Consider the following 27358-nt stretch of genomic DNA (forward strand, 5'->3'; position numbering starts at 1 on the left):
TGGTACCCTATGACCTGAAATCGTACGCGAACTGTGACAAAAACGCCTCTCAAACAAACCTTGCACTGGTAACATTGAAGCGCATTTTTGGCCAGTTTGACGGTAGAACCTTCCACATAATCTTCAACAGTTTTATTCGTCCCCATTTAGAGTACGGAAACATAGTATTTCCTCCCTCCCTCCAAAAGGATAAGGACACTCTGGAACGTATACAACGTCGAGCCACGAAATCAGTTCGGGGACTCAAATTCAAACCTTACGAAGAGCGCCTCCAATCACTTAACCTTTACCTGTTAGAGTACAGGCGTCTTAGAGGTGACCTTCTTATGACTTACAGTATCCTTAATACTTCTGGTCATCCCCTTAAACATCTTCTTAAGCTTAGTCATAACACTAACCTAAGAGGTAACACTCAGAAATTGGAGACCCTATATAGCAGAACAGACTGCAGACACAACTTCTACTCCATTAGAGTTGTCAAGTGCTGGAATTCGCTGCCGACTGAGCTAGTCCAAGCGACCTCCCAGGAGTCCTTTAAGAGGAAACTTGACTTATTCTTAAGGACTAAGGATAACATTATTATGATTTACCAAATTCTTTTTTTCCTCTATTATCGTTCATATACCTAGGATTTTGCCTGGAAGTATTCGTGATTCACTGCTACTTGACACGGAAGCCCGTTAAGCGAAAGCTTCTTCTATTCCGTCCTCAACCATTTGAACTGTATCTTAATTTACTCGATGGAGCCATTCTTCGACTTTTTTTCAATAAGATCCCTAAATTGTAATCTGAAATTGAATTCCTTGTATGAATAAAGCACTGTCACAAAAGTGCTCAAAGGAGTTGCGTGTTCTATTCATATAAAATTTTCTTGATATATCATTTTCCAAATCATATTTGCCCAGCGGGGTTTTTCTTTCAGGATTAGATAATAACAGGCGTCATTCAGTATTCGTTAATAGCAATGGATCAAACATTCATCGAAGTCAAGATTAAAGGACGTCAATTATGTGCTTTACTACGGCACACCTTAAGTTTAGGCCTGAATTGTTAGTCTTATCACCTAGAGCTGCTCAAACGTCACATGAGGGCAGATTGTGCATATGGGGAATTGAGACAAACCGACCAAAACATCTTTTGAAGGGGATCAGAGCGTTGATCACTAGTTCATTCGAAATATTATTCCTGAGATTTTCTCTTTATATATCGTCACAAAATAACTTACCTTGTTCGACAATTACGTGTCTTCTAAAATATGAGTATATAATAACAGTTTAAATTAACGTACTGTCGTTATATAAGCAAACATATCTTTTAACAGTGCTAATATTAACTAATAAGCCAATCCTCTGTAGGTTTTCTAGCCTATCAATGACCTGTAAACACTTCCTATTTTTCGTCTTCACCACTTTTGTAACAATATTTATTTGAAATAGATTTGCGTTAAAGTTTCACTCATCTAAATAGAAACAAATGTAAGTTGTGATCCCAACTTTAATGCGGCGAGACTATAATTTATGGACGAGCCAATCAGGTATTAGGTAATAAGTCTTGGGTTTTGGTGCTAAATTAACTCATCCATTTGGATAAATAGAGTTTTGAAATTACAGCTGATGTCAGTTCATGATGAAAACCCTAAGTATAATTCCTAACCTTAACCATGAACTGTAAATCCTAATTCGGACTCCTCACACAGGTTTATAACCCTCATTTGGTCCTAGTTATTATGTGGACGCTCTCAAGGTCACCTTAGCATCGCTCAAACGTCGTCCATAAATTATAGTCTTACCCTTTAATGCTTTTGGACCTGCATTTGCATAACTTATACAGCAATCTACTGAGAGCTATGTTTTCTTTGGTATTACTGAGAATTAAATCTTAAAGATCATGTCTTGAAAAAACAATTTAGCGAATCGTACCCTTTAACTACGATTTGCATCTTCAGTTGAAGTGAGATTGATTTTATTTATGCATCAACATTATATTTTTCTACCAAACAGCAAAGATAAATGACTCGTACTGACTCCGCTTACCTCACTATCTCATTTTCCGAGCTCTGTACACAATTCAAACCCATGTACAATAATATGTTATTGTGTAAACTTCCTAACTTTGCATTGGCACGTCATACAAGAGCTTCAATGTATATTCAATAAGTTATAAAATTACGTTTACTTTATTCTAGGTTACTTATCCAGTCTTCTGAATTCACTCATTTTATGTCCTAGTCATAAAAATTCTGGGAAAGAAATTGCGCAAAAGTCATGAGTATCGTTTCACCTAGTGATTTAATCAGAGAATCTGCTCATGTTAAGTCAGCTGAAGAACACAAATTGTTATCTGACAAGGCATTATGTAATCCCAAAGAATTTTGGTTGGGATATGCAATGAAGTTTCACTGGCAATCACCTCCTTCATTCGGAAAATGTCTTAGTTACAATTTCGATTGCCGTAAAGGACCTATTTTCGTTAAATGGTTTGAAGATGGATGCACAAATATTTGCTACAATATCTTGGATCGTAATGTTGACCGTGGTTTTGGCGATAAAGTGGCAATTTTATGGGAAGGTAACGATCCAAATGATACAAATCGTTTGACATACTCTGAAATATTGGTCAAGGTACCTATAGCTTGTATTTTCATTTTTAAATTTTTTTTCTGCAAATTAAAGTGGTTGCAGACCATTTATTTTATCCCATATTAGAATTTTTATTAAAACTAAAGTTAAAATGTGTGTGTATTCAGGCACCACTTACAGAGTTCACTCACGGGTTTCATAAACAACTCAGGATTAAAATATTTGTGTTGTGGTTTTCCATGAACATGGGCTCCAGTATCCTGAAGGAACAAATAGCGTATGAATCAATCGTTGGTCGTCGGCTACCATGGGACTGCATCTCCTCACGATGCTCCATTGCCTTGTGGATCAGACCTTCAGGTCAAAGGCTCGGGGTGTGGCCCCCTAAGAAAACCACCTGCTTCAGTTTGGGCACGTGGGCAGTATCGTAGCCCTCACACAAATCTCATTCGATTTGTGTGGCACATATGTATTCGGTGCCCCTTTGTACCAATATTTGTGTGTTCAAATAAATAAATGAACTTTTGATGGCTAACCCTAACGTTTTATTAACCTTGGCCACTACCGTCTTTCGGCCTTCAAATATTTGAGTTTTTTAATCCAAAAATGTGTTAAAACACCTTTGTCCGGTTTACACAACCGGAACTCTGGGTCTTTTGGTATCACTACTAAAACGTGCAAATCAGACTTCTGACCTAGTAAGGTATTTTGTACTGGTGTTTTCTACAGACTCTCTTTGTACAATGTATTATGGGGACTGTTTTACTTTTTGGCGAAACTTACTTTTATACTTCTAAACTAAGAGTTTTATTGTTTCATCGAGTTATTAGAATTTCTGGACGTTTTAACTTGACTCGTAGCTCTCATTTCTACTGTTAGCCTGCATGACCATTATGTTTAATTTGCTATCAAATCTACCACTTCAATAAGTTCGGTTTGTACAGTCACAACGAAACGCTACATGATTTCAAAGTACAAGGTGTTTTTCCAAAGGAGAAAAGAAGCGAAAACCTAGTTAATAGAAACAAATTTGTAAATTGAAATAGCGATCCACTATTCTTTCTCCATTTCTGTTTAAAACAGTAAAGTCCAAGTGTTCCAATTCATTATCAATACTAATAAGTTGACTGAGTACATTGTAAGAGACAATTGTACTGATTTACTAATAGTAGTATCATCTCTCACTTTGTTTCTATGTATTTGAATATTTGAGTAGTAAGTTAGGAACCTAGTGAATATAACTCATCCATGCTGTTGGAAGTTGTATGTGTTATGCAGATGAAAAACAATGCCTGGTCTTTTATACTTGTGTGCTTTGAACTATTGACCTTATGATTTATAATTAAATCCTCAAACATAAATCAGTTCTGACGCATTTAGTATGCGGGTAGCAGTGGAATCTAGAAAGCGCTTTTCGTTCTTTTTGGGACTCCTCATCCGGATGTGTCTGCATCCTTGTCTTGATGTTTATACTGAGACTGGAGCCCAATACCTTTCTCTTTAAACAACAACTAATTGCAGTCCTGAATACCAATAATAAGAAATTACAAACCCTTGCTAATCAATTGATTCCGGTGACGATATTTTTGTTAATCTCGTTCAAATTTTTGTAAATTAATTAATTTCTTGCATGTTTTCGGTAGTTTGTTGGCTTAAATTATTTGACCAATTACTTTTGATTATTTAAAATACTTTATTCAGGTCAAAAGAATTGGGAAAATGCTTGAGAATTTCGGTATTAGAAAAGGAGATTGTGTTGCCATTTATATGCCTATGATCCCAGAGCTTCTGATGACTATGTTAGCATGTGCTCGTATTGGTGCTGTACATACTGTTGTATTTGGTGGGTTCTCTGCCTGTGCTCTTGCTGATCGAATTATCGATGCCAAGTAATATAGTATTTCTAACAGCTTTTTAAAAAAATATTATACTTCTAGTATTATGTATTAATAACTACTTCTACGAATTCGGTGTTTATCTTGTTGTGCTAATGAGGTACGGCAACTTGGACCGATGCATATTTGCGCCTGACCCTACGTTGTAGCTAACTGACTCCCTGTCAGTGGATTTATAAGAAAAAAGGTTATGTAATGAGTGAAATTGTTCCCAGACAGCACATTTTAATTATATAAACGATAACTAAACCGTAAACGTATTTAGAAATTAGCAATTCAGTTGTCAATGCAGATTTGCTGGGACTGGCACTTCCAGGCTGCTACACCAAGGAACAATATTGTTCACTTGTATCATCACATGAAGTAAGCTTTTATTTATTTATTTAAACACATACATATTGGTACAAAGGGGCACCAAATACATATGCGCCACACAAAACAATGAGAATGGGAAGAGAAGGGGGAGAAGATGCGTATATATAAAAGAAAAAAAAGGATGAGAAAAAAGAGAAGAGTAATGATGGGGGAACTGAAATGTACAACCAGAAGACTCTTTCAGTTAAGAAAGTTATAACCACTCTTTATGAAGAAAGTAAAAGAAGGTTACAGCAGGCTCGCCACTGGCTTCTGTTCTGAGCCATATCTGATAACGTCTCTAGCCACTGTGTTGCACCATCTCTCGGACCCCAGCCAGGGAGTCGTGAAGGACCAACAGAAGCTGGCCCTTTGCAGCTTTCTTTCATGCCACGACATCATGTCATACACTGACCACCTCTCCTCTTTTTCCAACCAGTCCCAGAGTCGGCCAATAATGCACGACGTGGAATTCTCTGGGACGACATTCGTAAAACATGTACAAGCCACCGAAGTCGGTGTTTCAAGATGGTGACACCAATTGAATTATTGTCTCTGCACCCGAACACACGATGCCGAACCTCTGCATTACTAACATGGTGTTGCCACTGAATGTCAGCAATCCTTCGGAGACAACGATGATCGAACACAGAGAGACGTCTAACATCCTCAACTCGTAGAGGCCATGTTTCACAAGCATAGAGCAAAACTGCTCTCACTGACGCGTTGTAGATACGACCTTTTACAGCCAAACTAACATCAGGAAGGCGCCAAAGATGGCCCAGATTGGCATAAGCCTCTCTGGCTTTCATTATACGTGCATCGATCACATCACTCACGCCACCACTAGCACTTATGTAGCTACCTAGGTACACGAACTTCTCAACTACTTCAATCTGCTCACCAACCAGGGTGAGTACAGGATGAGAATCCTGCCAGTCTTGTGGGAGTACCTCGCACTTAGAGGGTGCAAAGCACATGCCGTACCTGCGGACACTGATTGCCAACTGATTAAGTGCGGATTGCATGCCTTGGGCATTATCGCACAGTAAGACAATATCATCCGCATACTTAAGGTCTAGAAGTCTTTCTCCAGGCAACATATCCACACCGCCATTACTTACATCCATCAGAGCTGTTTCCAGGATGTCGTCGATGGCAAAGTTGAAGAGGAATGGTGAGATTGGGCAACCCTGCCTAACCCCACTGCTCGAATGGAACAAGGGAGAAAGGTGGTTGTATGCCCTCACTCTGCCTGAGGTGTTCGTATACAGGGCCTTTAAGATGTTAATGAACTTCTCAGGCACACCCTTCTTCAGTAGACAATTCCAGAGAACAGTCCTGTCCAACGAATCGAAGGCAGCCCTGATATCAAGAAACACTACGATTGTTGGTCTGCGATAAGTATGACGGTGTTCTAACATTTGGCGGAGGGTGAAGATGTGATCAATGCATCCTCGACCAGAACGAAAACCAGCCTGCTCCTCGTGAGTCAATCGTTCTCGGGTTTTAAACAACCTACGAAGAATGACAGAAGCCAATAGTTTGGACGCAATCGGAAGTAGACTTATCCCCCGATAGTTGTTACAGGAACAACGTGAACCCTTTTTAAAGATAGGGACGACTATTGACTCATTCCATGATGTTGGAACACTTTCTTGCTCCCAAACCTTTGCAAACAACACCGTCAGTTCCTTAGCCAGAAAGTCACCACCATCTTTGAAAAGAGCCGGGGGTAAGTCATCTGGGCCTGGTGATTTGTAGCGTTTCAAGAGTTGGAGTTCCTTGCGGACTTCCGTCTCGTTTGGTGGATCAGTCGTCACCGGCCATGAGGGGCAGGAAAAACTGGTCGATGTTGCCGGAGTAGCAGGCCATTTGAACTGCCCTTCGAAGAATCCCGCCCATCGTCCAAGACGTCGAGAGATGTTAGTGATTGGCATCCCGTCATCCTCACAGATTGTTTCACTCACACCAGACTTCTTGCTGCCAGTGGCTCGGATGAGTTGGAAGAGCTCCTGGCAGTTACCAGATGCAGCTGCTGCTTCCATCTCATTAGCACGCTCCGACCACCAGGCTTCTCGGTCCTTACACAAGCTTTGCCCAATTTCATTACGTAACAGCCTTCGTTTGTGGTCAAACTCACGGAGTAGACCGACGGGCTTCTATCAGTTGTAAGGAGCCAAAAGAAACCCAGTGCTTATAAGCGGGACGTTTCACGAAGCCGCAGGTGGCTCTACTCGCCATTTTCATGGCGTCATGCAGTTGCAACCAATGCTCATCTATACTTTTCGGTGGGATGGTAGCTAGCCTAGAAACTAGCTCCGCTCGATACTTACTTTCAACAGAAGTTGCAGCCAGTTTACTAACATCAATCCGTTGGTGGTGGTCAATCCTTCGGCCACTGAAAAGTAAGGTAAGATTGGCGCAGACCAGGGCATGATCAGACTCCAGATAAGTACTCCAAAAGGAGCGACAGTCTTGTACACAACCACGCCAGCGGTAGCTGATCGCGATGTGATCAATCTGAGTCCAGGCTTGAGATGCAGAGGGAGGACGCCAGGTGGCACACCGGCGATGACTGTGCCGGAAGTTAGTGCTGGCCAGAAACAGGTTGTAGTCTGTGCACATATGCAGCAAACGGTCCCCGTTATCTGTCCTGCGACCAATAAGTCCCCATCGGCCACCTAAACGACTCTCTTCTGTGCCTAGACGCACGACCTGTGCATTCAACTCTCCGGCCAGTACTACAATATCTGTCTTTCTGGTGAAGAACAGTTAACTGGTGGTAAAACTCATCCTTGATTGCATCCGGGCTGCAATCTGTCGGGGCATAGGCGGAGATGACGAAAAGATATAGTTTCTCACGCCGATTTCTTCTTACTTTGATGGAACTTTCTAATCTAACAGAACATAATCGACTGTTAATGGGGATCCAATCGATTAGTGCTGCCTCAGCTCTAGCGCTTAGTGCGACACCAATGCCAACAAGACCAGACGAGGATGCCACAGGGCCCCCGGATAAGCGCACGTGAAACAAGCTTTTCGAGGCGACAGATGGAGAGCGAATTTGTAGCACTTCACTAGAGTCTTAAATACGGGTCTCAGATAGACAACAAACGTCAACATTAAGACTTTCTAAAGACATAGCCAGCCCTATCTGTTGTCCGATCTGCATTAGTGTGCGAACGTTGAAGGAAGCCAGCTTGAACGGCGTACGTGGTTTCAGAAATACTGTTTTAGTATTCGTAATCGGTGGAGGCATTCACTTTCGACCAGACAGTGACTAGAGATCGTTTAGATAGAACAGAGTTTCCACCATGGGCGAGCTGCTGCATAAGTTGAGAAGTAAGGATACACAAATTGGGAATAAAAAGGAGTGAATAAGCGACATGGTAAATAATAATAATAATGTAAATTGTCTGGCATATAGTAAGCGCGTGAATAGGATTGTCAGTAGAAATCATCATTTCATTTATTTGTGTGAGGGCTGTGATACTGCCCGGGTGCCCAAACCGAAGCAGGTGGTTTTCTTAGGGGGCCACACCCGGAGCCTTCGACCCTTAAGGTTTGATCCACAAGGCAGTGGAGCAACGTTAGGAGATGCAGTCCCATGGTAGCCGGTGACCAACAATTGGTTCATACACCATTCGTTTCCTCAGGATACTGGAGCCCATGTGCACCATTGGTTTGGAATCAGGGTTTTCCAACTCCCCTAGGTGGACGCACCGTGTCCACCAACCCGGTTAAAGCACCGGACATTCGCTTTTCGTCCTGTCAATTTCGTAAACCACACCCAAGGTGTGAGAAGACAGTGAATAGGACTTCCCTGACAGAGTCTATATACGCGTGGCCATGTGAGAGCATTTGGAGAGAGAGAGCGGACTCTCCCCACTCTCGGCCGTACCAGGGCATTTGGGGGTATGAAGTAAGCTAGACCATTAGGTTAAAAAAGGAGCTACTTTCGAAAAAGATGATAAATGTATTCCTTTTTGAATTTCCATTGGTTCTTTTCGTATGATCAATTTGTTTAAAAGCCACTAAACCTACATATCCGTTTTATAAACGGTTTTCAACTGTCTTGTGTCATCACTAGACAGTCTTAATATTGGGATTTTTAGTGCGATATCTGTAATATATTTGATCCCTTCGAAATGTTAGGGTTTTTGTCCAACTACTGTATTTGAACAAGATATTGTTTTTCAGATAGGTCGAAGTTTTTTGATGAAATCTAAAAGTATCTTGACTTCCACCCAGCGAAACCACAGTACTCCAGTCATCTGAATAATATGTCTCAGCGTACTGTATCTTTTATCAAGTAGATATTAATGTATTTTGTTATCCAGTACATATGATATTTAATTCAGAGTCAATGACTTACCTTTCGGCGATTTTTGATTGGCCAAGGGTATCGGAGGTAGATATCTCCAAAGGCTTCAAAATAATTAACAAGCAACACAAAATTTACTTTACCTTGGGAAAATAATCTCCATCATGTATTTCCAACACATACATACAGAAAGAAAGAAGGTTGAAGTTATCGTTTATCTAATCAAAATGTGCTGTCTGGAAACAATTTCATTCATTACGTAACCTTTTTTTCTTATAAATCCACTGACAGTCAGTCAGTTAGCTACAACGTAGGACAAGGTATATATATGCATCGGCCGAAGTTTCCGCACCACATTAGCACATACCACATTACCTGTGACTTCACTTTATTTGTTATGTCTAGATTATATACAAAATAAATATGGATCATTTTCAATTATGATGTATAACGTTTCTTCTTACATCTCTTCCTTCATTTTCTCTAATATGCTGGGCAATGGGTTAATCGACTGGAGTGTGAATGACATATAAACTTGAAGTTTCGTTCAACATTACTTCCATTTTAATTTAATATGATGATTACCCTGTAATATTTGCCTTATTTTCAGGGTAATATTTTGTTCAATACAACGTTGAGTATATTTCAGTGTTATGTTTCTTCGGGGCAGTATCTTTTGTATCAATTAAATGTGAACTTTGTTCAGTATGATACGTAGCTTGAGTTTTTGTAGTAATTCTGTGTATTTCTCCTATGCGTGATAGTTGTTAACTAATCATGAAATGTAAGCAAAATTGACATGTGGATGAGTGTATTCATGTATTATTTTGATTTATTTTGGAAGATCAGTAAATCCTTGTCACCAGTCTATGTGTCCTCACTAGGCGTTGTGGGGAACTACAGGGTCCTCGTTTTCAAAGCATGAGCATTGGAACCAGAGGATATTGCATTATCTTTCTTATCCTTTTTCTTCCCTTTCCTCTCATCTTACCTCTTCCTCTCTCTTCTGTATCTTCTGACTTTCTGTCCCATCTCAAGTTTGTTAATTAAATTGTTTCGACGATTTATTATTTATAATCGTTATTATTCGTTGCTTAAATATGTTGTCTTTGCAGCTTATAATTCATCACTAAGATGAAAGGATTATAAAGATTATCTGGATTTTATGGTTAAAATCATGGACTGGTCTTAGTTAAACAAACACTGAACTGCCGTTACTCAAGGGTCTAGAACCTAAGCGTTTGCGCGCGTGACTGGAGTCCTGGGTTCGACTCCTGGTGATGAGGTTGTGGATACACACTGATGAGGAGTCCCATAGTAGAGGAAGATAGCTGTCCAGGGCTTCCTAGTTTTTAGTAGTTGTTTAACTACTATCAGTGTATGATGTTAACTATTGTGAGAAATAGAGTGATGCAAATATATTTATTCAACATTTTTCTGTTAAAAAACTACGCATTTCTTTTTTCCCTAAATTCTGTGATCTGTTTCGTTTATGCACACTGATTTAATATTGATACTGTGCAGATTTCGAAGTAATAACAAGGTTTCTTACCTGTTTTTTCTTTTAATCAGATGTAGCATTCTTATCACTGCTGATGGAACATGGAGAGGGTCAAAACTTATTCAACTTCAATCAATTGCGTCTACTGCAATGGATATGTGTGAAGAGAAAGGATATTCTGTACGACGATGTGTTGTATTTCAACATGTCACCGCTTTTCCTTCTAAATCCACTAATGGAATCAGTAATAATGTTGAAAGTAAAGTTGGCGTTCGACCCGCTTCAATGTAAGCATTTTTGTTTTTTAAAAAAATACACTCTTAAAATTCTCATATCATAAATAATTTTTAATGGAAATTAATTTGATATATTTGTGCAATAAACCAATTATTTCCAAATCAGACTTCATCATAATGATGAATGAGACTGTTTCTACCCTCTTCTTTCGTACTCTTTCACTAGAATGAAGAGCCCAAGTTTGCATTATTTGTTTATTCATTTATATACTAATCACAATAGTAAGTATAATATTAATCACACAAAGCAGTCCTTCATCAGTTGAGCAAAAAAATCACTATGAATTTATGAATACAAAATAAATACATTAACAATCAAATGACTTAATTCATATTTAATGAATTAATACAAATGAAAATTGACCAAGGTTCAATGAATAGAAATTGGCCTAAATTAAATACTACGGAAAATTAATTGAACAAAATTTACTTCAGGTCAATACATTAATTTAAAATTTGATTTCTCTTGAATGCTCTATTGGAAGATGTTTTTGATGGAGTTTTGGTCTCTGAGCTGGATGGTTTGGTCGTGGAGCTTTCATCGTCCTTCTGAACGACATCATCAGCACAAACTTCGGGTAGAAGTGAAGTGTTTGAATTTCTCCACATGTGATTCACAGCTTGTCCTGTGCACCTCGATGTTGATTGGTTCTTGTTGGAAGATGTATTTAACATCCTCAAAATAAACATTATGTTCTACCTTAAATTTTTATTAATTTTCACCTTTGGATTATTGCACAAATATCTAGAAAGTTGAAGTTGCTTCTCATTTTAGTGAAGTATAGTTTACTAAGGAAAAGTTGACAAATACTTATCGATCCAATGAGTAGGTAACCAGTGTTTACGTAGATGTTGCCCCCAAATGCCCTGGTACGGCCGAGAGTGGGGAGAGTCCGCTCTCTCTCTCCAAATGCTCTCACATGGCCACGCGTATATAGACTCTGTCAGGGAAGTCCTATTCACTGTCTTCTCACACCTTGGGTGTGGTTTACGAAATTGACAGGACGAAAAGCGAATGTCCGGCGCTCTAACCGGGTCGGTAGACACGGTGCGTCCACCTAGGGGAGTTGGAAAACCCTGATTCCAAACCAATGGTGCACATGGGCTCCAGTATCCTGAGGAAACGAATGGTGTATGAACCAATTGTTGGTCACCGGCTACCATGGGACTGCATCTCCTAACGTTGCTCCACTGCCTTGTGGATCAAACCTTAAGGGTCGAAGGCTCCGGGTGTGGCCCCCTAAGAAAACCACCTGCTTCGGTTTGGGCACCCGGGCAGTATCACAGCCCTTACACAAATGAAATGAAATTTTTGTGGTGCATATATATCTGGTGCTTCTTTGTACCAATATTTATATGTTTAAGTAAAAAATAGTAAAACGTAGGTGTTAGAGTTGATCAAACTCTATTTGTTTGATCATCTAGTTCTTTTCTTAAACATAAATAATCAGGGATAGGAAATTGTTATTTAAAATGACACTTGTAAAGAAAGAACTCATCTCATACTACAAATAAATTTCGACCGTACCAAAAATGATCTGTCAATTAAACAAGATTGATTTAATTCAATTAACACTAATGGCTAGATAATCATAAGATTGGTTATCATTCAGTGATCTATTAATGTAGAAGGTTAAGTTATGAAGTCCACTTGATATATTTCATTGAGGGCAGTGGAGAAGTACCATTATTTCCTACACATACATACACAGTCGAAAGGTACAGCTTAAATCTGAGTACATAAGTTTGTAATTCGTAAATGGTTTATGCACCACTAGTTTTAGTTAGAGTTTATTGCCAGTCTCTATTACTATATGATGTTCAGTCTATTTGACTCGTTATTTTACCTTTTATGTCTTACTTTACTGATATATTTTTCTAGTAACACCATTTTCTTTTTTTAACTTTAAATAGGCTTGATGTCCCATTAAAGGATGGTCGTGATTATTGGTGGCATGATATAATCAGTACTATTCCTGAAAATACTGATTGTCCTGTAGAATGGGTGAATTCAGAAGATCCGTTATTTATACTTTATACAAGTGGCAGTACAGGACGACCGAAAGGTGTTGTACACACCACAGGTGGCTACATGGTTTATACAGCTACAACATTCTTCTACACGTTCGATTATCATGAAGATGATATATATTGGTGTACTGCTGATGCCGGTTGGATAACAGGTGTGTTATGCTATACTGATAATGAATTTATTTTAAATCGATTCTATATTGGAATGTATACAACTGAGTGTGTTTATGAAAAATCGTTAACATTATATAGTTTATTAGCATGGAGGGTTTTGTGAAGATGTTTGAATTTTTTTAGTTTACATCACGGACTAACCTTAAACAATCAGTGAAAATAAGAAAACACTGGACAGTTTCTCTTCCTTCCTACTCTGTGCTCATTAGTGGCTAGTTTCAAAAGGTAATCCACGGAGTTCTAGCGAAAAGTTGTGAACATTGAAGTCCAGTCATGTCAGGTATGGGTCGGTTACACGCCAGTGGAACTGGATGGTGGTTGGCTGCAATCTAATGATTCTTAGTGAATATATGTCCATCCTGTGTAGATTGCCTCGATATGGCAATTATAACAAAAATTTATACAGAATAGATGGAATAGGTCTAGCAGTGGAATGTATATAGATTTGTGTTATAATGGATATATCGAGACAATGCGCACAGAATGTACATATATTAACTAAGATGGATAAAATTCCAGTCGAAATATATCAAAAACGGGATAATGCAAAACAGCAGAAATTGAGATTATTCAGTTTCATGTAGATATATCAGGGTTTATGAGAGGTGGTAACTGTCGAATGAGACTAGGTGGATTTATCAGTTTTTTTGTCTTCATGGAATTTTCACTAAATCTTGAGGAATGTTCACTTGCTTCCATTCACTTATATGGCCACGTGTATACAGCCACTGCCAGGTAAGTCCTACTCACTGCCTTATCGCGGCTAGGGTGTTTACGAGATTGAGAGGATGAAGAGCGAATGTCTGGGGCTTTAACCGGGTTGGTAGGTATGGAGGATCCACCTAGAGGAGTTGGAAACCCTGATTCCAAACTAATGATGCACATAGATTCAGGATCCTTGAGGGGACAAATGGCGTATGAACTTATTGTCGGTCACTGTTTACCATGGGACTACATCTCCTAACGTTGCTCCACTGCTTTGTGGATTAGACCTCTAGGTCAAAGGCTTGGAGTTTGAGCTCAAGTACGTGCAGTTTTTTGGAATCATAACTCATTAATTCAAAAACTTGATTCATCATTTATTATGTCATAAGATCTAATATTACTTAATCTACTCTAATTCGACCACTACCTAGACCATTATGGTCCTTAGTCAATAGTTTAAGGGTGTCATTTTCATCATCAGACCTGAAGGTCGTAGGTTTAATTCCATATATAAAGTTATAAGTGTACAATGTTAAAAAGCTGTTAATGGTTCTACAATTATTATCAGTCTCTGTTAAGACTTTCTTTTAGAGTTGTTTTTATTTAGCATCTATCTAAAACTTAGCTTAATCCTCATTTTTCAAACTAGACAATTTAAAACTTCTTACAAGTAATAAAAATATTTAGGAGTATATGTGTACACGGAATTCTGGGTAGATTTTCAATTATTATAACTACTTTAAACAGGTAGATAATTGGTGTACAATAAAATGTTCATTATGATATTGTTAACATTTAAAAGACCTATATTCATTTAAAAATTAACAAAATATTTAGTCAAGGATCAACTTGATTATCATCCTTTTTCTTTAGGTCATTCATATGTTGTATATGGACCATTATTAAACGGTGCTACAAGTGTAGTTTTTGAAGGCATTCCAACTTGGCCTGATCCGGGTCGATATTGGTCTATCGTAGATCGATATAAAGTGACGAAATTCTATACAGCTCCAACAGCAATTCGGACGTTAATAAAGGCTGGTGATCAATACGTCCAATGTTATGATCGTACATCATTAAAAGTAAGCATTCGTCATTGCGTTGTCAATTTCTAATTATTATAAATCTTATTGGTATATAGTATAGTGTAAGGTATTATATGAATACATCACTGTTGCTATTGATGTATCCCATTAAATTTTAGGAAATATGTTGAACTAGTATTTGTATTCTACTAAATTTGACGTTTAATTAAATAGAAAATATACAAATTTGTTATAACTTGTAGCCGAGTGGATGCCCTGTTAATGTATAAAGTGATAAGACCGCCAATTAGAGAGCAACGAATTATCGATTGGAACAGTGACACATGAAAACCGTATGAGCAGTCCAAAATACTTATCGGTCCTGCTTTCTGCCTAGCCCAGCCAGTTAGGTCCAAAAACACCAATCTCAACCTCTGTGGTATGAATCCTTATATTTCAAACATGCTGGGTTTATATACCAATCAAACAGACCAAATCGTACCATAAAATAGAAAATAACATTTGTACGAGATTCAGCTAAATGTGGCTGTGAATAGGGAGAACAGTAATTAATAGACTGAAGATAACTCAAGAATGATAAATTGTATAATAATAGTCTATAGGTCAAAATAACGCTTACAATAAGAGGGACGCGAATATAAATAGTTTAGTTAGTTAACAATTATACAATAAAAAATATATACATAGTATTGGTTCATAAATTGACCCCAAAATTACCATTCACTATTCTTATCGGGACATAACAAAATTGATCAGTGAAAGTATAGGGACAATCCAATCAAGATCAAGAAAATGGAGTTTTAACTTTTTGCATCAAATATAACGTATAAATAACGGCAAAATATCTTTGTTTACTGTTCAAAACGTTTAAATTGATTAAAAGAATTACTTTTTACCACCATAAACTAAATATGATAGTGTTAACCTTGTGAAATCCCTAATTCTGCTTTTGTAGGCTGCATATAACCGGTTAAAAGATACTTTACCTAAATCATAACCTCAAACCCTAAATCTTAAAGCAAACATTAACTCGGTGCCATTATGTTTTATGTACAAACAAATCAAGTAGAAATGAGATTCTTTCTATTTGGCTACAATGTGATTCTAAATTATATCTAACGCCATATGTTCGTGATAAAAACGGCAACCCTAAACCTAAATACGAACAATGTGTGGACTCGTTGAAATTAATTTGGGTTCTTATAAGGGCCCGAGAAGACGGATAATCTGTGTCTGTAGGGACGGATTTATGTCATTGTTTTTTTCAGTTTACAGCCAGATTAACCGATAGGAGATTTAAATAAGTTATTTACATATATAGAATCAGTGTACACTTACCGTTTTGTTTTCCATAAACTATTCATTGACAAAGGCTATTTTCTGGTTGACTAGAAACTGGCGGAATATTTGTCGCTGTTGTTTTAAGCTTGTCCTTATACTATACTCTTACCAGCTGGACAAAGAATACATTTTCTGTATAAATGCTCATCCAGTTCCAGTTAATGATCCAAAAGAATAATAAAATTTGAAGCAAGTACATATTTTAAGAAGTACAGAAAATGAATTTAGGATTACTGGTAAAATTAAGACAAAATTGTTCATGAAATGTGTACTATGTAATGTTCACCTGAATAAGTTTAAATGCCACTCGAGATTACGAAATTATTAATCAGCATAAATATAGGTAACATATAGCGTCAGTAAAATAAAAATGTGCAAATGGCACCAACAAATGCAGATGAAGACAACTGGTGTAACAGCAGCCTCTGCAGCACTAGGCCTCAACATACACAAGGGAAAAAGCAACATCCTTAAATACAACACAGAGAACACCAACCTAATCATACTTGATGGAGAAGCTCTAGAAGTGGTGGAAACATTCACGTACCTGGACAGCGTCATCGATGATTAAGGAGGATCTGATGCAGACATGAAGGCAAGGATCGGCAAAGTAACCACAGCATTCCTACAGTTCAACAACATATGGAACTCAAAACAACTGTCAACCAGTATCAAAGTCGCAATCTTCAATACAAACGTTAAGACAGTGAGTTATATTGTATGGAGCTGACATCTTGGAGAACTACCACAACCATCATCAAAGTGGTACGAGTATTTATGAACAATTGTCTACGCAAAATACTCAACATCCGTTGATCGGATATCATCAACAACAACCTAGTGTGGGGGAGAACAAACCAGCTTCGAGCTGAAGAGGAAATTGAGAAAAGACTTTGGGAGAGGTTAGGACATACATTGAGGAAATCATCAAACTGCATCACTTGGCAAGCGCTAACTTGAAATCCTGAATGAAAACGTAAAAAAGGAAGACGAACACACTGCGTCGTGAATTGTAAGCAGACATCAAGAGAATGGATAGCAACTGGGAAGGATTGTTGACGACAGAGTTGGATGGAGAATACTGTGCCTATGCTCCTCCACGAGGAGTAACAGGCGTAAGTAAGATAAAATGTAATTACACGTCAGGTTAAATGTTTAATTGAATAATACGTAATGTATGAAGTGATATGGACTCATTAGGAAATAGTATGATTTTGTTGTTGATGACCGGCTACCATAAGACCTCATCTTCCAACGTTTCTCCGTTGCCTTGTGGATTAAACCTATGGGTCGTTGGCTCGGAGAGCTGTCTCTAAAGAAAATCACCCGCTTCCATTTGTGCGCCTGAAAAGTATCTCAGCCTATACATAAATTCAGTGATTTGTGTGGCCCATATATATTTTGTTACCTGTTTGTGCTAATATTTGTGTTCGAGTAAATTAATAGATAAATAATGCAAGTAATAATGATGATAATTACAGTAATATTTGAATAAGATAGATTTAAGTTTTAAAGGAATGAAAGACCGAAAGGTTTATATAATTCAACCTAATTGTTAAGAAGACTTGACTAATTAGGTCTAAAGTTGGCCAAGGTAAACAAAGTTGGATATATTTCTTTTCTATGTTAAACTTTGCGATTTGTTTTCAATTCAGAATAGCTCATTTTTTCTGCTGTATGGAGAGCTTTAAGTTTGTCACATAATTCAATGTTCATTTTTTTAATAATTGTCTGATTGAGATGGTGTATTAACAATAAAGTTTACAAATGTTATTGAATTTAAGAGTGACAATGTAGTATAATCCCATGTTCATCTTTTTTCACCAAAAAAACAAATGAACGTTTTAGGTTCTTGGAAGTGTTGGTGAGCCAATCAATGTATCTGCTTGGGAATGGTATTATAATATTGTGGGTAATGGTAAATGTTCAATTGTCGATACATTTTGGCAAACAGAAACTGGTGGACATATGCTTACATCATTACCTGGAGCAAATATAATGAAACCTGGCTGTGCTACTAAACCGTTCTTTGGCATTGATGCTCGAATATTATCGGAAAGTGGTGAAGATTTAACAGACAAGTCAAAAGAACTAGGTATCAATGTAGAAGGTTATTTGGTCTTTGCTAAACCATGGCCTGGTATGATGAGAACAATCAATAATAATTATGAATTATTTGAATCAGTTTATTTTAAACGTTTTCCTGGTTATTATGTTGCTGGTGACGGTTCTGTGTTAGATAAAGATGGAGATTTTTGGATAACCGGTAAGTAATAGTATTTTGCTGAAACCGACTTATAAAAAACCGAATAACGTTTCCATAGTGAGACTATATTTTACGAACGACTTTTGAACGTCCACAAATTATAGTTTCGATTTTTTAATTAAGAAACAATAGAGAGGTGGTTTGTGAAGATTAGTAAAATAGAAGTGAGTAAAGTTGATTCGTTAACTGATAATGCCAAAATAAATAATTAAAGTCTGATAATAGTCACATTAAAATGTGTAGTCTGCAATTTATAATCGTTAAGTACCAGTCTAAATGTATGAACTTGTCTATATTTGGTCTGATGAAATTCTAGAAATCGATTACGAATGATCTCAAATCAATCATATGGGTGTCGATAAACATACTTTCTTTATTTTATTGTAACTGTTGAGCTTATCATCTGGATTCGCACTCTTTTTGCACTCGTATCAATTCCATCTTTCTATATTAATGTGATATGTCCCGGAAAAATCTGACGAAGTTATATTGTCTTTCATGGATTCAGTCTATTAGATTGAGTAATTATATTGTGAGTTGAATTAGAAAAATATTCTTTATTTCATATCCGTTTGTATATAAACAGTTTCATACTGTTATCGTAAGTTACCATTCTCACAATGAAATCGCTATTACTATGACTTAAAACATTTTGCTTATTACAGTTGAAACTATTAAAAAGACAAAGTATCTCTTTGAGTAAAAGGATCGACCTAGTTGATGACTTTTCAGTTTCTAATAGGGAATTACGTTCATATAAGTGAGGAAGAAAACATTACTTTCGTTAGAATTCCAAATTAGTAGATACAACGGCTCAAATTATAGTTCAATATGCAATAAATCTAGTTCATTTGATAAGTACAAGTATACATAATCAGTTTTGAGCCACACGGTTTTTATGTGATAGCCATTAATACTGTCCGGGTACCCAATCTGAAGTAGGTGGATAGGTCCTGATAGTAGCTGCTACCTTGACGTGATGGACGGGCCCGTTTATCACGATAGACCAGTAGAACTATATTGAGAAAAAAATTTCTTTTAGATTCCATCATACCAAGCAGCTCAGCTAGAGAGTAGTAAAACTGAAATCAACAAAATTAAGGTATGAATGCGAATTATTACTACCAACTGTACTCAAATCTGACGTCAGTGAGGTGCTTCCCTTAGATAGGAACCATCAGCATCGATGCTACTTTCTCACCATAGAAGGAAGAGGTTAGAATAGGTCGACATACAGAACAGTAACTTTGGATGCTACAACGGTAAATCAATATGAAACAGTCATGGTCATAAAGGGGTTACAGTTTCATGTTCGATAATCTAACAAAGTTTGAAATGCATTTACTTTATTGATTTGGACATGAACCCTAATAACACACTTCTTGAATCTATTTATGAATTTATCTCACCGGATATATATATATATATATATATATATATATATATATCCTGCCCCCAAATGCCCTGGTACGGCCGAGAGTGGGGAGAGTCTGCTCTCCCTCTCCAAATGCTCTCATATGGCCACGCGAATATATAGCCTCTGCCAGGGAAGTCATACTCACTGCCTTCTCGTGGCAGGATGTTGTTCACAAAAGTGAGAGGACGAAAAGCGAATGTCCGGCGCTTTAACCGGTTGGTGGATGTGGAGGATCCACCTAGGGGAGTTGGAAAACCCTGATTTCAAACCAATGGTGCACATGGGCTCCAGTATCCTGAAGGAACGAATGGCGTATGAACCAACTGTTGGTCACCGGCTACCATGGGACTGCATCTCCTTACGATGCTCCACTGCCTTGTGGACTAGACCTTTAGGTCAAAGGCTCCGGGTGTGGCCCCCTAAGAAAACCACCTGCTTCAGTCTGGGCACGTGGGCAGTATCATAGCCCTCACACAAATCGAATGAGATTTGTGAGGCGCATATTTATCTGGTGCTTCCTTGTGCCAATATTTATGTGTTTAAATAAATAAATCTGGTGCTTCCTGCAAAAGAGTGATTGATCATTATGCTTGTTTTTAAATGAAGCAAACACTCAAGGATGTTTGTGATCTGAGTAGCGTAACCTCATTCATTAGCTCAACCATACAGATATGTACAGAAAATAACATCGTTAATCATTTTTACAAATTGACTATAATCCTTAATGTTTATTTCTCCATTCACCTATCCTTAATTCTGCTTTTTTAACGAATCTGATAGTTAACAAAACTAGACCTTGTCAAGGGGTTAATTTCTATCATTTTCTATTCCAGATTAGTAGTTAATTTGTTATCATTAGTGTTTATGGTTCTCTTGATATTCAACTACACATCATTTCTCATGAATGTAGTTTAGAATTTCTTTTTTTCCTTTTCCTTTACAATCGAATCAAAAAACACCAGCATTATTTGTTTAGAATGCTTTTCAATACAGTACTAGTATGTATATGCCTAATTGTAAACGAAATGATTGGTTACTTTTCATTCCTTCCTTTCATTCAAATGTATTTCTTAATTCTTGAGGCGAAAAACAACTTTTGGTTTATTTCGACTGTTTTCTCTGGTTGTTGTGGTTGTTGTTGTTGCTCGGTTGATTGAGCAGAAAGTCATTTCTAACTGTCAGTGTTTCTTTTATTCTCCAATAGATCCATTCATTGCCTATTTTGTATTAGTATTTACTACCTGTCTATTTATCTTTTTACGATAATCATTGTTGAATTATTTATATCTTTTAACTATTTACATCAATTAAACTATTTTATAAACATAATATTTATCGAGGACACTTCTCTAAACAATGAACCATGATTATGTTAGGGATCAAATTAAAATATTTTCAGGCATCACAGTGAATTCGATACTTTCAGACGACTGATTTACAAATCTAACTTCAATTAACTCGTTATAATCATCTAATATCATCGATAGGTAACCGCCTCACACTCGGCATGACTGAAATCCAACTGGTATTTGTCTGTAACCAAACCTACTTATAAATTAAACTAACCCCCACATTACTTTTTAGTAAGAGTGTGCAAAAGTTAACAATTTATGGTCTATATTATCCGGTTGTCTGAAAAAATTTAAATGGAAAAGAAGTGAATTTTCGATGTTGCTTTTCTAAACGGGATGGTTTAGTCTCCCAATTTACATTATCCTTTTGAATAATATCATCAATACCTGCTTTGATTCTAAGCTAAGAGAGCCCACAACACTACTAGGATTACTTACTGGACCTGCTAACCCTGTTCATCATTACAAGAAAGATTGTTTCTTCCAAAAATGATTAAATCTTGAGAGATTAGTACAAACGGAAATTACGTAGTCTCGTGAATTTAGTCTGGGAAAGTTGATTGATATCAAAAGACCTACTTATGAAAGTATCTTGTTTAGTAGATCACAGAGTTCTTTTATTTGAGATTAGATTCTTATGCAGAGCGGTTGTAGCAACCAGCAAGGTTACATGCCTACACGATCTATCTTTGCTTTCAAACATATTAGTTATTTTAATCTTCGTCATTTTGTCATTCATATGTGTAACCTGAATCATGTGTGTGTGATCGTATGATGTGCCCATATATGTTTTATTGACGTTTTAATTAAATTGAGTTGTCGCATCAGTATTCTCCATCTCTCATCTTAGTGTCTGTCTGAGTAAACGATCGCTAATAATTCTACTGCGAATATAATCTATTGTGAACTCGATAGAACGGAAACTGATGCGCACAACTCTTCGACAATTGTCTCCAACAATGGGACTTGGAATTAGCGAAACAATTTAGAAGAAAGATTTAAATTAATGAATACAAGCTCTTAGTGAAACTATTCTATACATACAGAGATCAAGATGTCTTTAAGATATATAGAAAAACTAGTAAATTAAGTAGCAGAAACCAATCAGTAAATAGAAAAAAGTCTTACGGAAATACGATTTAGAAGAACTGTACTTACGGTTATCGTAACAAGAAAAAATGAGCACTTGTTTATAATATATGGTAACTTGTGATAGAATTAAAAATTAACCAAACTGATAGTTTGAAGCTTTCAGTTTTACTTTAACCATGATCACTGTAGTTTTACTCATCAAAAAAAGTGTTTCAGTAATCGATTTTTTAAAACGTAACACCGATAACTTACAGCCTCGACACAAAGAAGTACCAGAATTGGTGTATGTTTTATGATAAATTGAGGAAAAACTATAAAATTACATTTGCGTATATAAATATTTTTTTTCTATTCGCTTTTTTATATTTACATAAATCAGGTCGTTTAGATGATATGTTGAATGTTAGCGGTCATCTTATTAGTACTGCAGAAGTAGAAAATGCTCTTCTATTAGATCCAAATGTTAGTGAAGCTGCTGTTGTCGGTCGAAAACATTCAGTTAAGGGTGAATGTTTATATTGTTTTGTTACATTGAAAGATACTATACCAAATGATCATATGAATGGTTTCATGGATGTTGATATAATTACACAAGAAATGAAATCAGAATTATGTCAAATGATACGAACAAAAATTGGACCATTTGCTACTCCAGATTACATTCAGGTAATTATATATATACAAGTAAACTCAATCGTTTACATACATGACAGCTAAATGTATTGTCATATTTATTGTTATAACAATAATTTCTACAATTCAACTTCTCTGTGCATTTTAACGTTATCATTGTTGAATATTGAATGAAGTCTTTCATTTTATTACTTACTTACGCCTGTTACTCCTCGTTGAGGAGCACAGGCAGCCCACCAGCATTCTCCATCCAACCCTGTCCTGGGCTATTCATCATTTTCATGTCTACTTCCCATTCCCGACACACTGTGTTCTTTCGTCTTCCTCTCCGTTTCCACTCAGGATTCCAAGTTAGCGCTTGCCTCGTGATGCAGTTGGGTGATTTCCTCTTTTTTTTATTTAAACACATAAATGTTGGTACAAGGAAGCACCAGATATATATGCGCCACAAAAATCTCGTTTGATTTGTGTGAGGGCTGTGATACTGTCCGGGTTCCCAAACCAAAGGAGGTGGTCTTATTAGGTAGCCACACTTGGAGCCTTTGACCTAAAGATCTGATCCACAAGGCAGTGAAGCATCGTAAGGAGATGCAGTCCCATGGTAGGCGGTGACCAACGATTGATTCATACGTCGTTTGTTCCCTCAGGATACTGGACCTTATGTGCACCATTGGTTTGGAATCAGGGTTTTCCAACCCCCCTAGGTGGACTTTCCGTGTCCACCAACCGGTTAAAGCGCCGGACATTCACTTTTCATCCTTTCAATTCCGTAAACAACAGTAATACCACGAAAAAGGAATTGAGTAGGACTTCCCTGACAGAGGCTATATACGCGTGGCCATGTGAGAGCATTTTGAGAGGGAGAGCAGACTCTCCCCACTCTCGGCCGTACCACGGCATCTGGGGGCGATGATTTCCTCAATATATGTCCTATCCACTTCCAACGTATTTTCCAAATTTCCTCTTCAGCTCGAAGCTGGTTTGTTCTCCCCCACACTAGGTTGTTGTTGATGATATCCGATCAACGGATGTTGAGTATTTTGCGTAGACAATTGTTCATAAATACTCGTACCTTTTTGTTGATGGTTGTAGTATTTCTGCAAGATGTCAGCTCCGTATAGTTGAACTGTCTTGACGTTTGTATTAAAGATTGTGACTTTGATACTGGTTGACAGTTGTTTTGAGTTCCATATGTTTTTGAACTGTAGGTATGCTGTGGTTACTTTGCCAATCCTTGCCTTTACATATGCAATAAACTTTGGCTTTATATCATCATATTATCACTTTACTAACAACTTTATATTAATTATCTAAATAGCCTAATTATAAGTGACAATTTTGATCTTAAATAATATATATTTATGTAGAGATACATTTTGATTTATTAAGAGAATGGAATCACTTGAATTCATCATAATGATCATAGTAATAAAGAGTTTTATTGACACTACCAATTGCTGACAATATTCTTGATTACTCAATGTGTTTCTCTTTTCTCTTTTTTTTGTTGCTAAGCATCAAGGTTATCAAGAATTTGCTCAAAGTTTTTGATTATTCATTTTGTATTTTAAAACTAAACTGAATTATTTTCTCGACTAAGTTCAATGTGATTTTCTAGTACCCGTAAAAATCGTATTGAGTGAATTAATGGATTACTATCTACTGTATTATAATGAATTATAATTATAATTATAATGAATAATCATAATAATACTGATCAGTTGACTGAAAAGTACTGAACACGTACTATACATTGGAATGTAATTGTTTATTCAAATTTTTTTCTCTTTTCTCTCTCCGATAAACTAACTCTTTACATTTGATCATGATTATGTTTTTTTTGTGTGTGTATATATATATGCTTTATTTTGCTTTATGGTAAAAAGTAATACAATTTAATGATTGTTTTAGGTAATATTATTAGGTTAAACTAGTCAGTACAATGCAATTTAGGTTTGGAGACCACTCGTGAGACTGAAAGTCTTGGGTCCGATTTCCATGTGTGTGGTCGTGGATGGGTATCACTAAGAACAAACGGCCGTTTAGTGCTTTCAGGTTTTCAATGGTGGTCCAACTCATTTTCGTTCAAAATTGCATAGAATTAAGTTTACGAGACTCAGTAGCTGAGTGAATAACGCGATGGCGTTTGAAGTGAAAGGTACTGGGGTCGAGTCCCAGAGTGAACATCAACTCAGGTGCAGGTACATCCAGCTGACGAGTCCCAAATAGGACGAAACGCGCGTCCTGGATTCTATTGTTAGCCACTATCCATCTTTGCTTATAATGCTTGTGAATTAAGGCTGTATCGAGACAATTCGCACAGGATGCACATATGCCAATAAGAGACAGACCAGTTTCAGTCCTAAACATCAATGGGAAGATTCAAACAAACAATACTAAGTAAATTTAAGTTTACAAGAGTTATTACAGGGAATGTTTTGTATCTGGTTCGAAGTTATTTTATCGTGAGTAACCTCGAAAACTGGTTTAATATTGCTAGTTTTGTCGATCGGGGAGTGCGACCTCAGATTTCAAGGGAAATGTGTTTAAAACCGCTTATATATGACATTTTTATGTTTGGCTAGTCTTTTCGTATTTATTCCATGCTTTTTCCAATGTTTTCACTGTTTCCAAAAATTCCTGAGTCAAGTGGTGATGAAAACATTTCGGGAAATTCATGCAATAAATGTTGAGGTTTATTTATGAAGAGAAAATAGCACTTTTCAAGTCAGTTAAGCCTTTCAGCTAAAATAATTATGATTGCAAGATCGAGGTGCCCATCTACTGTGTTGATGCAAACATTAAGTTCGTCTGATCTCTTCCCCCTTATCGCTGATTCACTTGCCAAGTGATTGTTAATGACTTAAATTTGATATATTCATCTGTGTACACAATTCTAGAAAAACGTTGAATAGAGAAACGGTCAGATAGTTGAAGATCCCTGTTTCAGAGGACTTTCAGGGGTATTTTAAAGAGTGGAAATGAATATGAAAAACGTATATTGTCACAACTTTGAATTATTTTTAAAAGGGAATAGGTCAATATCTATTGAATTTGGTAAGATTACACTAACGTATTAACTGGACAATTAGTCATAAGCAACGTAGAGGCTGGAATAAATGTGCGTCGGCCTAATTTCACGTACCACATCAACATGACAGAATGAAATTTGTAGAATGATTAGCACAAATGATCTAAACAATACAGTATCAACAATAGTAAGAAAGAACACCCAGAATCTAGGACGAAAACACAAAACAGAAAAGTATGCATAAACCAATATTGGGAATCAGGGTTTTAGAGTCGTTCATTATTTTCTAGTCTCATTAAAATAATGAACCAATTAAAGTCAAACCAACATTGAAAATCTGTAAGCTTTTAAAGGCCGATTTATTCTAGAATGAGACTTCTGAAGAGTCCTATACTCGGACGATATAGTTATCCAGTATCCTCAGATCTCCAATGATTATCTAATATTGATCAATTCATGACAACTTTTTTAGAGAGTTTAACCCTTCACCTCTTGTATCTACATTATCTTTAATTCATATTTCTATTACATATCATCATTTCCATGGTAAACCTTTTTTTTCTTTCTTTTGATGTTTAGAGTGCCCCTGTGCTACCAAAAACACGTAGTGGTAAAATTATAAGACGTATTTTACGAAAAATAGCTAATGAAGATTATGAATTCGGTGATACATCAACTTTATTGGATTATTCTTGTTTAGAAACTTTAATTAAATTATCAAAATCCGTCATAAATCAATAAATGAGTAGTTGAATGTGGTTCTTAAGTTTCCTTAATTTCCTTTTATCTCCTTGATCTTCTTTAAACTAAGAGTAAAGTGTATAACAATCACAGAAATAGAAGATAATGATACATTCAATATACCTTTATATCATTACTATTATCATCATCATTTCCATTGAAGTGTATGTTCATTCATTGTTATTACTTTTCTAGTTAGATAACCATTTTTAATTCATTCTCCTCTCTTGTCATATCACGAAGAAGTGTTTTATCTTCAATGTGTTTATTTATTTATCTATTTATCTCTTCTTATCATACACTATTATCAGTTGCATTATTATTAACACTGGTGTTCGTGTTGCTATAGTTACACAGGACTCTTGTGTGAACTGTGCAACCTTTCATAGGTATTAGTCTATTTCTGCGAACTGCATAACTTACTTTTATTGTTACTATTTATTGTGTACTTATCTATTCTGTTAAAATGTCTCCGTTCCCATATAATTACACGCACATACATCGTTAGTTAATACGACTACTACCACCATGGTTATTATTACTGTTATCCATATTATTGCAATCTTTTCCTCTTAAC

The 27358-nt window shown here is 36.7% G+C and overlaps 1 protein-coding gene across 1 annotated transcript; it reads left to right on the forward strand.

Annotated features, from left to right (window-relative positions):
* Positions 1-2264: 2264 nt before the first annotated feature.
* On the forward strand, positions 2265-27358 carry Smp_168520 (acetyl-CoA synthetase; the record flags this gene model as incomplete). The annotated part of the gene is made up of 8 exons (XM_018796606.1): positions 2265-2621; positions 4281-4468; positions 10728-10943; positions 12867-13135; positions 14736-14944; positions 18098-18515; positions 22756-23042; positions 26620-27358. 8 exons carry the CDS (start codon positions 2265-2267, stop codon positions 26779-26781), a joined length of 2106 nt encoding a protein of 701 aa, XP_018651731.1. The 3' UTR covers positions 26782-27358.

The sequence above is a fragment of the Schistosoma mansoni genome, chromosome 4, assembly GCF_000237925.1.
Source record: "Schistosoma mansoni strain Puerto Rico chromosome 4, complete genome".
Classification (NCBI taxonomy): domain Eukaryota; kingdom Metazoa; phylum Platyhelminthes; class Trematoda; order Strigeidida; family Schistosomatidae; genus Schistosoma; species Schistosoma mansoni.